General features: G+C 44.8%; 1 protein-coding gene across 18 annotated transcripts in view; it reads left to right on the top strand.

Annotated features, from left to right (window-relative positions):
- LOC138763819 (serine-rich adhesin for platelets-like) overlaps positions 1 to 15,766 on the top strand; it is a 173,277-nt gene that overhangs the window by 34,331 nt on the left and 123,180 nt on the right. For 3 of the 18 annotated variants that reach the window (XM_069938610.1, XM_069938608.1, XM_069938609.1), the window contains exon 2: positions 464 to 577. The exons of 13 other annotated variants lie outside the window; for them this stretch is intronic. In XM_069938610.1, the coding sequence (XP_069794711.1) occupies positions 533 to 577 (45 nt within the window). In that variant the 5' untranslated portion in view covers positions 464 to 532. Of the gene's footprint in view, positions 1 to 463; positions 578 to 9,991; positions 10,094 to 15,766 lie in introns of those variants that run through there. 2 more of the 18 variants (XM_069938602.1, XM_069938607.1) reach the window with 2 other exon arrangements.

Consider the following 15,766-nt stretch of genomic DNA (forward strand, 5'->3'; position numbering starts at 1 on the left):
GTTGCACATTTAGTGGAGTTCTGATCTAGTTTTGATGAAAAAATAATAATAATTTGGGCATACAGCACGGTCACTGGCCATTTTGGCCCACAAGTCCATGCCGTCCAATTGACCTACATCCCTGGTACATTTCAAATGGGTGGAGGAAACTAACCCCTGGGGAAAACCCATGTAGACATGGGGAGAACATTAAAACTCCTTATTGACAGCATAGATTTGAACCCTGGTGCCATTTGCTGGTGCTGTAAAGGTGTTGTGCTAACTGCTACATTAACTGTGCTGGTCTTTCTCTACAGACCTGTTGACTTTTGTAGTATTTATTTTTGTATTTTTTTTTGGTTAATGGGCCATTTATAAGGAAATATTCAACATAACTAGCAACCTGTGTCTAATTTTTGTAACCTTAAATAGTTTTATTCAATAGATTTTCATGAACAAGATTATTCATGTTTTAAATTTGAAGGGCCGTTGAAGTTTTGAATCACATTTTCAACAAAAAAACAAAAACTGCTGATGCTGGAATCTTGAGTAAATGACAAGCTGCTGGAGGGACTGGCAGCATCCATGGGTCGAAATGGTCAGTCAATATTTCAAGTTGGAACCTTTAATGAGAATAAAGTAGAAGGGGTGATATCAAGTTTATCAAGGGTTGTGGGTGGGAGGAGGGAGGTGGCAAAAAGAGGGGAGTGAAAAACATTGACTGATGATTTGGGCAGGTTCATGATTAGGGGATGTGGCCTAAATACAGGCTCAGGAAAGCACTTTGATGGTTGTTTCTGTGCTGGATAACTAATTCTGTACTGTGGTGCCTACATGGTGGTGGCAATGAAGAAATGAGGGAGTATGGTGGGGCTTGGCTTCAGCAGTGGTGGGTCAGAGGAAGCATTATGCAGGCTCGGTTCATTCTCCACAATAGTGCCATCTCAGCCCCTTTCACACTGCCAATCCTAGGAAGCAGGTAAGCTTATTAGGCATGCAGTACCCGGTAAGCCATTCAGACTGGACCATGATTTAACTGGTTCATCTGGGACCCTTGGATCTAAGGGGGGGCCCACCTCCAGAGGTGACATCATGAGTAAAATCATAGCAGGAATAGAGCACATACACGCTCAATGTATAAAAGACCATGAGAAAATCTACTGCAGTTGGCTTCAGACTGTCCAAACTTAGGACAAACCCACAGACCAGCTTGTCATTATTCCCTAAACAATAGAGTATAAGAACTATATACATAGCATTACATTGTATTAGGTATTATACATAATCTTGAGATGATTTAAAGCACAGGTATGCGCTGATAGCTTCATTGGCCACCCTGTGACAGCTTCACTGGTTGCCCTGTGAAATATTACTGTGCAGTTATTTTTCACAGGACAGCCAGTGGAACTGTCAGCATGTACCTGTGCTTGAAATCATCTCAAGAATTACTTGTAATACTACCAGACTGACGCACGCATGCAGGCACTAACATCACTAATGGTACCTGGTAGAGCTGGTTGAGCATTCACACCACTACAGGGTGATTAACGAGTTAACTCGGCTGAGCTATGATACTACACCAACCCCCATCCCCCCTCCCCCCGCCCACCTAGAGTCAGCACCCAAGATCGTGTTATATAGCGAGCTCTCCACTGGCCACCGTGACAGAGGTGCACCAAAGAAGAGGTGCGGGGACTGCCTGAAGAAATCTCTTGGTGCCTGCCACATTGACCACTGCCAGTGGGCTGATATCGCCTCAAACCGTGCATCTTGGCACCTCACAGTTTGGTGGGCAGCAACCTCCTTTGAAGAAGACCGCAGAGCCCACCTCACTGACAAAAGGCAAAGGAGGAAAAACCCAACCAACCAATTTTCCCCTGCAGCCACTGCAACCGTGTCTGCCTGTCCCGCATCGGACTTGTCAGCCACAAACGAGCCTGCAGCTGAGGTGGACTTTTTACCCCCTCCATAAATCTTCGTCCGCGAAGCCAAGCCAAAGAAGACCTGGTTGGGCCCTTACACACTGCCACATTACCCATTATGGACCTGCTAAATTGGCTGGTTCAACCCACTTTATTTGGGGGTGTGAAAGGGGCTCATGTATCTGAATTTGATCCTGCACATGGAAGTGGTGGCATGGATTACATCTCCGGCACAACTCCTGCTGAGTCTATTCAGGGAACCTTTGTCAAGATTGCTGAGAGGGCAACAATGGTGAAGGAGAGTGAGAGGAATGGTTTTGGCGACAGAGGCTGGTGAGAACCAGGAAAACCCAATGACAGAGAGAACTAAAACCAGCGCTGGGACAGTTACGGGACTATGAGTGGACCAAAGGTCATGTCAGATTCTTATTAGGAACCTGCTGTTATTTTACAATTAAATTTTAAACTTAATGTGCCTGTTATGTTAAAATTAAATGCTATTTTTGACATAATTAATCTCGTTTCTGCTTTTCTGAGAACTTTTTTGTGGATCCAAAATGGTGTTGGTGCTTGGTGACTTTTTGCAAGCATGGAAATTTAAGCTTTTTAACTGTATCTCTGTATTACCATTTTATTCAATAGCTATGACCCTAAGGTTAGAATCTCTGAAAATATATTATAAAAAGAGTTAACAAAGTGAGTGGAGATGCAAAACTTTGCAGATGCTGGAATCTGGAGCAAATACAATGCTGGTGGAACTCAATTAATAGGGTGGCATCTGTACAGAGATGGTTGATATTTAGAGTTGAGACTCTGCTTGAGAGTATAAATGGGAGATAACCAGTATAAATAGATGAGGGGCTTTGGTGAGGCAGGAGCTGATGTGATGTGGGTCTAGATGAGGAAGGGTTGAGGCAGATAGAGTCAAATGCAGGAGGAAAGTCTGGAGATAGCAACAGACACTGGGAGATGGTCAAGTGGAGACAACAAAGGGCTGTAGATTATGGAATCTGATTAGAAAGAAAAGTGATGAGTGGAAATGGATAAGGGAGATGGTGGGGGAGGGGAGCTTTTTGCCATCTGCTCAGACCATTCTCCCAGTTTCAGTCATCCCTCTTCACTCATCCTTGTCCCTAGGCACTTTCCAATGCAACTGTAAAATGTCAACATTTGTTCTGACACCACCTCCCTCACTTTCAACCAGGAATCTAAACAGTCGTAAGTAAGGCAGAAATTAACATCAACCTACTCCAACCTTGTTTATTGCATTCATTGCTCAAGATGTGGCCTTCTTTACATTGGCGAGTCAAAGTGAGGTCTCAGTGACTACTTTGTTGAGCACATTCTCTGTGCACAATATTCTTCCAGAGTCCCTGATTTCAAGCCATTTTACTTCCCTTACCATTCCCATCCTGGCCTGTTTGTCCTTGGCCTCCACTGCCAAGGAGAGGGTCCAATGCAGAGGATAACATTACTTCCATATTCCACTTGGGTATTGCGCAACCCAATGGCTTAAACAATGAATTCTGCAATTTCAGGTAAACTGCAGTTCTTTCTCTTTCCTATATTAAATATTGCAATTGAACTTACCCCTACCAATTCCTTTAACTTTTAACACCAAGCAGGTACCCTGGGAGCTGGCTCCACCTATTCCCTGCCAATCATTGGCCCTTGTGTAGGCAGTAGAGCAGATAGAGCCAGAAGGGATACTGAAGCTCATGTGCCAGTTTTAAGCTAATTAAAGCCTGATCCATTCAGGCCGACAGATTGACAGCTGGCCAGTTGATGTCCTGTCCCTTACACTCCTGCAGGTAGAGAGGTTGCCCCCTGCAGTCTTTGGCTTGGCTTCGCGGACGAAGATTTATGGAGGGGGTAAAAAGTCCACGTCAGCTGCAGGCTCATTTGTGGCTGACAAGTCCGATGCGGGACAGGCAGACACGATTGCAGTGGTTGCAGGGGAAAATTGGTGGGTTGGGGTTGGGTGTTGGGTTTTTCCTCCTTTGCCTTTTGTCAGTGAGGTAGGCTCTGCGGTCTTCTTCAAAGGAGGCTGCTGCCCGCCAAATTGTGAGGCGCCAAGATGCACGGTTTGAGGCGATATCAGCCCACTGGCGGTGGTCAATGTGGCAGGCACCAAGAGATTTCTTTAGGCAGTCCTTGTACCTTTTCTTTGGTGCACCTCTGTAACGGTGGCCAGTGGAGAGCTCGCCATATAACACGATCTTGGGAAGGCGATGGTCCTCCATTCTGGAGACGTGACCCATCCAGCGCAGCTGGATCTTCAGCAGCGTGGACTCGATGCTGTCGACCTCTGCCATCTCGAGTACTTCGACGTTAGGGATGTAAGCGCTCCACTGGATGTTGAGGATGGAGCGGAGACAATGCTGGTGGAAGCGTTCTAGGAGCCGTAGGTGGTGCCGGTAGAGGACCCATGATTCGGAGCCGAACAGGAGTGTGGGTATGACAACGGCTCTGTATACGCTTATCTTTGTGAGGTTTTTCAGTTGGTTGTTTTTCCAGACTCTTTTGTGTAGTCTTCCAAAGGCGCTATTTGCCTTGGCGAGTCTGTTGTCTATCTCATTGTCGATCCTTGCATCTGATGAAATGGTGCAGCCGAGATAGGTAAACTGGTTGACCGTTTTGAGTTTTGTGTGCCCGATGGAGATGTGGGGGGGCTGGTAATCATGGTGGGGAGCTGGCTGATGGAGGACCTCAGTTTTCTTCAGGCTGACTTCCAGGCCAAACATTTTGGCAGTTTCTGCAAAGCAGGACGTCAAGCGCTGAAGAGCTGGCTCTGAATGGGCAACTAAAGCGGCATCGTCTGCAAAGAGTAGTTCACGGACAAGTTTCTCTTGTGTCTTGATGTGAGCTTGCAGGCGCCTCAGATTGAAGAGACTGCCATCCGTGCGGTACCGGATGTAAACAGCGTCTTCACTGTTTACCTATCTCGGCTGCACCATTTCATCAGATGCAAGGATCGACAATGAGATAGACAACAGACTCGCCAAGGCAAATAGCGCCTTTGGAAGACTACACAAAAGAGTCTGGAAAAACAACCAACTGAAAAACCTCACAAAGATTAGCGTATACAGAGCCGTTGTCATACCCACACTCCTGTTCGGCTCCGAATCATGGGTCCTCTACCGGCACCACCTACGGCTCCTAGAACGCTTCCACCAGCGTTGTCTCCGCTCCATCCTCAACATCCATTGGAGCGCTTACATCCCTAACGTCGAAGTACTCGAGATGGCAGAGGTCGACAGCATCGAGTCCACGCTGCTGAAGATCCAGCTGCGCTGGATGGGTCACGTCTCCAGAATGGAGGACCATCGCCTTCCCAAGATTGTGTTATGTGGCGAGCTCTCCACTGGCCACCGTGACAGAGGTGCACCAAAGAAAAGGTACAAGGACTGCCTAAAGAAATCTCTTGGTGCCTGCCACATTGACCACTGCCAGTGGGCTGATAACGCCTCAAACCGTGCATCTTGGCGCCTCACAGTTTGGCGGGCAGCAACCTCCTTTGAAGAAGACCGCAGAGCCCACCTCACTGACAAAAGGCAAAGGAGGAAAAACCCAACACCCAACCCCAACCAACCAATTTTCCCCTGCAACCGCTGCAATCGTGTCTGCCTGTCCCGCATCGGACTTGTCAGCCACAAACGAGCCTGCAGCTGACGTGGACTTTTTTACCCCCTCCATAAATCTTCGTCCGCGAAGCCAAGCCAAAGAAGAAAGCCTGTAGTACAGACTTCGTAGTTTGTGCTTGTTTGTTTGCACTGCAGTGCATCACAATTTAATTAGCTTAATTTTATAGAACCATGGAGAAGTTTCTCAGCAAAGAAAAGCTGGACTTCGACCCCCAACATCCGGAAGCTCTAGCCCACTTCGAGATCTGGGGAATGCGATTGGGGCAGTCCTACACACTCAGGCTGAGGCCATCAATTCAGACCAAAAGAGACACATGGTCCTGCGCACAAAACTGGGCCCACGTGCATTCCAGGCGATCTGTGACTGCACCAAGTACAAACCAGCGATGGCCATCCTGGAAAAACTCTACCTGCCTCCAGTGAATGTACTACTCCAGGTACCTGCTTAGCATCAGGCTATAACAACCAGGTGAGACAGTAGAGGATTACCTTGGGGCACTGCATGTACTGGCACACCTATCCATGACCAAGACCGGGGTGACTGCTGAGGAAGTGGAACAACTCATCCATGATGCATGTATGCTAAGCCTGCAATCGAGGACAACTTGACAGAGACTGCTAGAAGTAAGTAATGCTTCCCTCATGAGGATCATTGATGTGGTCCGTTCTCTGGAAGTTGCAGCCCACCACACAGAAGCCTTCAATGCTCGCCTGCTGCCTCCCCCAGCCTGGCTGATGCAGATGACCACTGTTGCTGAGGGGCCCTGCTGTGGAGAAGCGATCACCACCACCAATGCACCCACCGCTGTAAGTATTGTGGGACCTGGTGTGGGTCCGACAGATGCTCTCGAAAGAACTGCACCGCAAGGAACTTACATTGCTCCCGATGCGGTAAGAAAGGCCACTTTGCAAAAGTGTGCCTCTCCAAACCCACCGGGAGTGCTGCGGCCCTCAGCACTCGGAAATCACCTTCGACCCTCCAGGCCCCTCCATGTGCGTTTATTGGGCAACACCATTGCTCCACCCATCATTTCCTCTGCACTGATATCGTCACTTCTGGCTCAGCCATCGAACCACACTGCCGTCATATGCACCCCTAGGATACTGCCATCTTGGAACGGCTGACTTTCACCTGCACCAAACTTGTCATTTCCATCCTGACATCATGGTCAACATGTGCGCGCACAGCCAGCCCTGTACTGTGCACTTGTCGAACCCCCATGCTGGCACACACAGCATACCAGACCCACCAAACTGCAAAGATGATAATGCCTCCACCATCGTGGCAAATTGAGATTGCACCTACCAACCGCTACTCATCTCCGCCAGCTTGAGGCAGTGACTCAGACCGAGTCAGTCCGAGCATCCACCACACTGTTGGAAAACATTCCCCAAGGATTTGGGCACTCGATGATGGACACAGCTGTCAATGTGAAGGTAATAAAATGCCTATTCAATAGCAGTAGTACTTCGAGCTTTGTGCACTTAAAGTACATACAGAAAATTTTCCATCGCTTTTGTGTCTCAGGACTACTCCATCCCAGCGCTGGAGTGCTGTTCTGTAAATTTGACTGTGGGAGGGGAAAAGTACAAAGGGTTCAGGCTCCTGGTCATGCCAAAGCTCTGTGCCCCGTTTATCTTGGGACTAGATTTCCAGTGCCACCTCCACAGTGTCACTCTAGCTTTTGTTGGCTCACTCACTGTCCACAATGCCAAACCTAGTGACCACCCCCATCCTAAGGGTACCCCCTCCTCTCTCTCCACCTCACGCCACACTCCAAGTCTATTGTGGCCAAGAGCAGGCACTACTGTGCAGCCGACAGGGCCTTCATCAAGGCTGAGGTGTAACAGCTTCTGGCAGAAGGAGTAATAGAGCCCACACTAACCCCTGGCAAGCCCAGGTCCTGATGTTCAAAGGGGGGCAGTAAATCTAGTATGGTCATCAACTACAGTCAGATCATCATCTGGTACTTGTGACATGCTGTAGTGAGAACAAATAAGCTCAAACTACAAAGGCTTTGCTACAGGCTTTAGTTAGTTTAAAACTGGCACACAAGGTTCAGTATCTCTTCTGGTTCTATGTGCTCTACTACCTACAATATGGCCAGTATGAGTCTTTATATGGGGCCAGTGATTGGCAAGGATTAGGTGGAGGTTACCGATGTTATTTTGTTTTTGTAAGTCACCGTTTTTAGAGACACCTACTTCAAATGATTCCTTCACATCTAAAACTACATTTTTCACTAATACATGGAATTTCAACCTCCCTGAAGGTACAGTGGGTTGCCCCATGCAGTAGGCAGGCAGGAATGCAGGCAGGTGTAGGCAGACACAGACATTCGAGTGGTTGTATCACCACACTGTCTTTTCCCAAATTTTCTGTTCTCTCGAGGAAAAAACCCATATTCAGTTTTGGTGAAGATCCTGATCTGACCTCCAGTACCCTTATGAATTTTTTGCGTGCAAACTCTCCAGTGATTTGAAATATTACCTTTGGTCTGGTGCCCAGAAATAGTCATGTTACCTCATTTGTGGCCTTTATGGTATTTTATAAATGTTAAACTCTCAACTTTTCATCTTTCAGACTGCTGAATTTCCATTACCTGCAAATCTTTGCCCAGGAAATTTGTGACATGTATCTATACCATTTTATCATCCCATTCAGGAACACTTGGATGTTACCATAACTTGGCAGTTATCAGTCATCTGATTGCATGTGAAACTGCATTTCTACCATTAGATACCATTAAATATCTAGGCAAATTTAGTTCCTTAACAGCTCCAGAATTAAAGCAAACATAATGCTTTAATATAACATGGAGGAATCGGGTCAGTTTCAATTTTCATTTTTTTAAATTAACAAGTGAGTCTCGTGTGATGTCTCTAAAAAAAACTAGGAGGAACTTAAAATTTTGCCCGCTGCTGCGGTACAATAATCTTGGAATGTGTTAAGGTTAAAACTCCATGTATTAGTGAAAAATGTAGATTTAGATGTGAAGGAATCGCTTAAAGTAGGTGTCTCTAAGAATGATGACTTATAAAAACAGAATAACATAGACCTCTATGACATATTCATCACTCATGTGAAACCGGTCAGGAAAGTTCAGTTAGTCATCTTGTTGGTTTGTAATGACACTCCAACTTCTCTAAACAGAAGGTTTGTGCAGAAAAATTCAAGTTGATGTTGCAGTGAAATACTGAAAGAGGCAATATATTGTCAGAAGTGCTCCATGTCAATTCTATATCAAACTAAAGCCTCATCTACTTTGTGGGGAAGGTTGTCCCTGTTATTTTGGCTATTGAATAATTCACAACTTACAATTTGAAAATTCTATTTCTGTTGGACATAAATGGACTTGTCAGATTCTTGCATTGCAAAGGTTGCTGCACTTCAAATGTTCCTCATTGGCTGTAATGTGCTTTGGCATGTTTTGATTCTGTAGAAAATGCTATATACATTTTTTCTTAAACAGCCAATCTCTTACAGAGAGAATGGTTAAGTTGAAATAATGATCAAAGAAATTGTGCATATCTTGATTGAAATCCAGCAGGAATGCATTTTTTCTGTAGATTTGTGGCTTTATGAATAATGGACCTTAACAGAAGTATGCATGCCCTTTTAGAGGTGGGTGCAGAACTAAAGAATTCAGTATTTATTAAATATTTGTGATTGGACACAAGCACAAGCTATATGTTTCAAAACCTTGATTTTGGGATGAACATTTCTGACCATATATGGGAAAAAAAAAATAGCGGCGCTGCCAGAGCTATTTTAACAGCAATATTGCTGCTGGTGTGAACCTGGGAGAGCGAAGAGTGGAGACACAGTCCTGCTCCAAAGGGTTGAACCAGCCGATTCTAACGCCGATGACATTAAACTGCCATAGAGGAGCCAATGGTGTTTTTAAATTAAAATCCTGCAACCACAGGCCTTTGCTTAAGATGGCAACACCTGTGCTTGACACCAGCCACAAGGGGTTTCAGTCTCTGGGGACTGGCGCAGGACAACAGAAATGTGAAGAACACCACCCACCCCCCCCCCCCAACTCCCCATTGATGAGAAGCAGAGGAGCCCACCCTACACAGCAGCAGACCAGCAAAGGGTTACCAATGGATTGAATAGAAGTCTATGCGGCTGTGGGAGTGGTGAAGGAGAATCCATGGATATTCAGTGACTTTGAAAGGACTCTCTTTTGCTTCTCTTTCATATTGTAAGGGATGCTGGGCATCATTAATGGGAACTCATTGTCTGCCTTACAGCAGACAGAAGGCAAGTTTGTGTAATATTACATGTTCTGTACTATTACATGACAATTAAGGGATCTTGAATCTTAAATGGTATCTTAGCTATCGTCATAACAACTTGTTCATGTCACTAGTTACATTGCCATTCTGGTCTGGATTCCTCATTTATTGAAACTCTCATTCTTAACTTTTGTTATTCAGGACTTTGTAGGAGTATTCTCTCCCAGCAGACCTCTCTCCTGGTGCATCTATTAGAGCCACTGCCTCACAGTGCCAGAGACTTGGGTTCAATCCATACCAGAGGTGCTGTTGATGTTGTGTTTGCATGTTCTCTCTGTGACAGAGTGATTTTCCTTCCACAGAGACGAGTGGGTTATTGGGTTAATTGATCATTGAAAATTGAGCTCAGGTGTGTGCTAGATTAGAAGCTGTGGGGAGCTGATGAGAATGTGGGGATAAAAAAATGGGATTAATGCAACATTACTGTAAATGAGTGGTTGGCTGACATGGCTTTGGAAGACTTTCCATGCTGTATCTATATGACTTTGTGATTTCACATGATGTCTTGTGCATTTGAAGCAGGGACAAAACATTAGATGGAGAGAATTCTTTGAATTCTTGTATCTAAAGCAAGGTCATCAATGGTGGACCAATTGAATTCAAATTTCACATCTGACATGGTGGAAGGATTTTGGGTTTTTGGATTGTTTATCTAGACTTCTGGATTACTAATCTGGTAAATTAACACAATACCAGCACCTGACATAATACCACACAAATACATGTCTTTTTAAGTTATCTGTATTAAATGCCATTTCTTATGAACTCTACCTGATAATTTGCTTTGTACACAAGTGTCTTATGACAGAAAAGTGAGTACAGGGAGTTAGGTAGGGAGTTAAAAAGAAGGACCGCAGAGGGAGTAATCTCGGGATTACTGCCTGTGCCATACTACAGTGAGAGCAGGAATAGAATGAGGTGGAGGATAAATGCATGGCTGAAGGGGTGGGGCATGGGGCAGGGATTCAAGTTTTTGGATCACTGGGACCATTTTTGGAGGGAGGTGGGACCTGTACAGAAAGGATGGGTTGCACTTGAATCCTGGGGACACCAAGATCCTGGTGAGAACATTTGCTAAGGCTACTCAGGAGACTCTAAACTAGAATGGTTGGGGGGAGGGAACCAAATGGAAAAGAACAGCAAGGAAAAGGTTAGATTACAAACAGAGAAAGCTTGTAGACAGCGTTTGAGTATGGGAAGGAAGATGCTCTGTACAAAGATGGAGGGAAGATGATCGAACATAATAGAGCTGTTTGTAAAGATGGGGGCAAACAGAGCAAAAAGTGGGAAATCTCTGAAATGCATATATTTTAATGCTAGGCGCATTGTAATGGGGATGGATGAGCTGAGGGTATGGATTGACACTTGGAAGTATGACATGCTAGCAGTGAAACATGGTTGCAGGAGGGATGTGATTGGCAGTTAACTATTCCTGGATTTTGTTGCTTTAGGTGTGATAAAATCGGAGGGGCAAGAGGGGGTGGTGTGGCATTGCTTGCCAGAGAAAATATTACAGCGGTGATTAGACAGGATAGATTAGAGGGCTCATCTTGGGAGGCTATTTGGGTGGAATTGAGGAATGGGAAAGGGGTGGTCACACTTATATGGCTGTATTATAGATCACCTAATGGGGAACGAGAACTAAAGGAGCAAATTTGTAGGGATATAGCAGATATTTGTAATAAGCATAGGGTTGTGATTGTGGAAGTTTTGAATTTTCCAATTTGTAAAATTTCTGCAGGATAGTTTATTTACAGCAATACGTAGAGGTACCAACTAGAGAAGGAGTAGTGTTGGATCTAGTGTTGGGGAATGAGATAGGTCAGGTGATGGAATGTTGGGTCCAGTGATTATAGTGCCATTCTTCTTTGGCTTGGCTTCGCGGAAGAAGATTTATGGAGGGGGTTAAAAAGTCCACGTCAGCTGCAGGCTCGTTTGTGGCTGACAAGTCCGATGCGGGACAGGCAGACACGATTGCAGCGGTTGCAGGGGAAAATTGGTTGGTTGGGGTTGGGTGTTGGGTTTTTCCTCCTTTGCCTTTTGTCAGTGAGGTAGGCTCTGCGGTCTTCTTCAAAGGAGGTTGCTGCCCGCCAAACAGTGAGGCGCCAAGATGCACGGTTTGAGGCGATATCAGCCCATTGGCGGTGGTCAATGTGGCAGGCACCAAGAGATTTCTTTAGGCAGTCCTTGTACCTTTTCTTTGGTGCACCTCTGTCACGGTGGCCAGTGGAGAGCTCGCCATATAACACGATCTTGGGAAGGCGATGGTCCTCCATTCTGGAGACGTGACCCATCCAGCGCAGCTGGATCTTCAGCAGCGTGGACTCGATGCTGTCGACCTCTGCCATCTCGAGTACTTCGACGTTAGGGATGTAAGCGCTCCAATGGATGTTGAGGATGGAGCGGAGACAACGCTGGTGGAAGCGTTCTAGGAGCCGTAGGTGGTGCCGGTAGAGGACCCATGATTCGGAGCCGAACAGGAGTGTGGGTATGACAACGGCTCTGTATACGCTTATCTTTGTGAGGTTTTTCAGTTGGTTGTTTTTCCAGACTCTTTTGTGTAGTCTTCCAAAGGCGCTATTTGCCTTGGCGAGTCTGTTGTCTATCTCATTGTCGATCCTTGCATCTGATGAAATGGTGCAGCCGAGATAGGTAAACTGGTTGACCGTTTTGAGTTTTGTGTGCCCGATGGAGATGTTCCTCAACATGATTATCCAACTGCACGAAAACCAACAAGGTCGGGTCAGATACAGCAATGAGCTCTCTGAACCCTTCTCCATTAACAATGGCGTGAAGCAAGGCTGTGTTCTGGCACCAACCCTCTTTTCAATCTTCTTCAGCATGATGCTGAACCAAGCCATGAAAGACCCCAACAATGAAGACGCTGTTTACATCCGGTACCGCACGGATGGCAGTCTCTTCAATCTGAGGCGCCTGCAAGCTCACACCAAGACACAAGAGAAACTTGTCCGTGAACTACTCTTTGCAGACGATGCCGCTTTAGTTGCCCATTCAGAGCCAGCTCTTCAGCGCTTGACGTCCTGCTTTGCGGAAACTGCCAAAATGTTTGGCCTGGAAGTCAGCCTGAAGAAAACTGAGGTCCTCCATCAGCCAGCTCCCCACCATGATAGTGCCATTAGCTTCAATGTAATTATGGAAAGGGATAGGTCAGGGCCTAGCGTTGAAGATTTTGACTCGGGAAAAGCTAGATTTCAGGAGATACAAAAGGATTTAAAAAGGAGTGGATTGGGACAATTTGTTTTATAGGCAGGATGTAGTAGAGAAATGGAGGACTTTTAAAGGTGATATTTTGAGGGTACAAAATCTTTGTTTCTGTTTGGTTAAAAGGCAGGGTCAAAAGTTTGAGAGAGCCATGGTTTTCAAGGAATATTGGAAACTTGGTTTGAAAAAAGAGGGAGATCTACAATAAATATAAGAAAAAAGGAAAAAAAAATTAGATGTTCGGAGAATACTTTGAATGTAAAAAGAATTTTAAGCTAAAAGGTATGAGGTGGCTATTGTTGGGTACAAGCCCGCCCTCTGCTGGACATCATGATGCCCAGAAAAACATTCAACCTCTTTAAGACCTTGCTGGCCCCGGAAGATCCAGGGACGAAGACCTTCAATGAACAGCTTTAAGGAACCATTTAAGCCTCAAAACACCAGTTATGGCAGAAAGGCAATAATGCTATGAAAGGAGTCAAGGACCAGGAGAAGCAGTAAGTGAATACCTGGCAGTGTTGCGCAAACTGGTGGAGCACTGTCATTTCAAGCAGTTTCTAAATCAGTTACTGCGAGATAGATTAATGATGGGGCTGGCAAATCACCAAGCAAGGCAAAAATTATTAACAATGAATGAAGACATTATATTACAAATTGTATACAGGGTTCTCTGCAGCTCTGAAATAGCAGATTAAAAACTTGGATATGGGTCAACCAGACCTACTGGTTGGGAGGTCTTCCCACCAACAATGCTTCCGTTTTGGGAAATACAACCACCGACCAGAAAACTGTTTCTTTAAAAATTCTAAATGCAACCATTGCAAAACTGAAGATCATATCAAAGCTAAATGTCTGCTTCTAAAGTGCAGGTGGCCTGCAAATAATCAAGCAGCTAAAGTCAAAACAATTGCATAGAGAGTGAGACAACCTAGCAACTATGATGATAACAGCCCAACGACTGACCTTGAGTGGCGGAGCACTTAAGCTCCTGAAATTTCAGCTCCTGAGATATTACACATCTGAGGAATAAATGGAGGAAACACCAATCTTTATACAGCTAAAAATATGACACCCCCTGAAGGAGTTAGACACAGGGGCAAAGGTGTCCCTAATGCAGTTATACGTAAAGGAATGGTTTCTACCACGCCTTCTGGTTTAAAAAAAACTGAAATAACTAAGATTTGTTACAGGAGACAGAATCAAAGTGTTTGGAAAATGTACGGACCAAGTACAATGCAAACAACAGCGACCAAATACACTCTCTCTCTACATTGTAGATACCCAGGGACCAGCACTTTTTGGAATTAACTGGATTCAACACATTCCCCTTGACTGGCTGGAAATCATTTCAATAATAAATGTAAACCACACGGACACCTCCAGCCAGAACTCGACCAAATCCTCAACAACCATGCAGTGGTTTTCCAACAAGAATTGGGGAAAATCAAAGTGTTAAAGGCAAACTGCAATTAAAAGATAATGCAGAACCAAAATTCTTCAAAGCCAGAACAGTCCCATTTGCTATGAAGGGAAAATTGAGGCTGAATTAAACAGATTAAAACATGAAGGCATATTAGAACTAATACATTACAGCAATTGGGCAACGCCCATCATACCCGTATGAAAAGCAAACGATGAGTTTTGCATTTGCAGCAATTACAAAGTCACCATCAATCCATCACTCAAAATATCTGAACACCCCATGCCCAAGGCAGAAGAATTGTTCCAAGCACTAAACAGAGGGCAAAAATTCACAAAACTAGATTTGTCACAAGCATATCAACAGATAGAATTGAACAAAAAAAATCAAGGGAATATCTGACAATCAATACCCATCTTGGACTATTCACCTGTACACGGACCTTATAGAAGTTCAGCAGCACCTGGGATTTTTCAAACAACAATGGACAAATTACTACATGGACTCTCAGTTGGGTGTTGCCTAGATGATATCGTCATCATGGGCCGAAACACGGTGAACACTTACAAAAACCTTAAAGGTTGTAAACCGATTACAGCAGGCTAATATATGATTACGAAAGGACAAATGTGTCTTCATCCACCCCTCAGTAACATATCTTGGGGTTACAATTGACAATGAGGGGGTGTGAATGAATCCAGCAGGAACAGAAGCCGTTTGCAAGGCCCCATACCCCAACCAACAAATAGGAATTACACTCCTTCCTATAGGACTTGTTAATCACTACAGAAAACATATCCATAAAATGTCTACTCTATGCAGCCTGCTGAACCAATTACTCAAGAAAGATCAAACATGGTATTGGACACAGAAGCTAAAAATACAGTCAATCAACTAAAGGAAATACTAAATAAGGTGCTGATCCACTATGAGCCTAGTAAAAAAGTTACACTAGCCATGGATGCTTCACCAGTGGGACTAGAAGTGGTACTATCCCAAATCACAGAAAAAGGTGATTTATGCTTCATGAACATTACAAACATTCATGAACATTGACCACAAGCGAACGCAATTACGCCCAACTAGAAAAAGGATTGGCAATAATTTTTGGTGTATAAAAAAAAATTCCACCAATATCTTTTCACCTTGATCATAGACAACAAGCCTCTTAGTTTAATCCTGGGGCCACACAAAGGTATACCAGTATTAGCAGCAGCCAGAATTCAAAGATGGACCATGCTACTAGTGGAGTATAACTATGATATAAAACATGC

The sequence above is a fragment of the Narcine bancroftii genome, chromosome 5, assembly GCF_036971445.1.
Source record: "Narcine bancroftii isolate sNarBan1 chromosome 5, sNarBan1.hap1, whole genome shotgun sequence".
Classification (NCBI taxonomy): Eukaryota; Metazoa; Chordata; class Chondrichthyes; order Torpediniformes; family Narcinidae; genus Narcine; species Narcine bancroftii.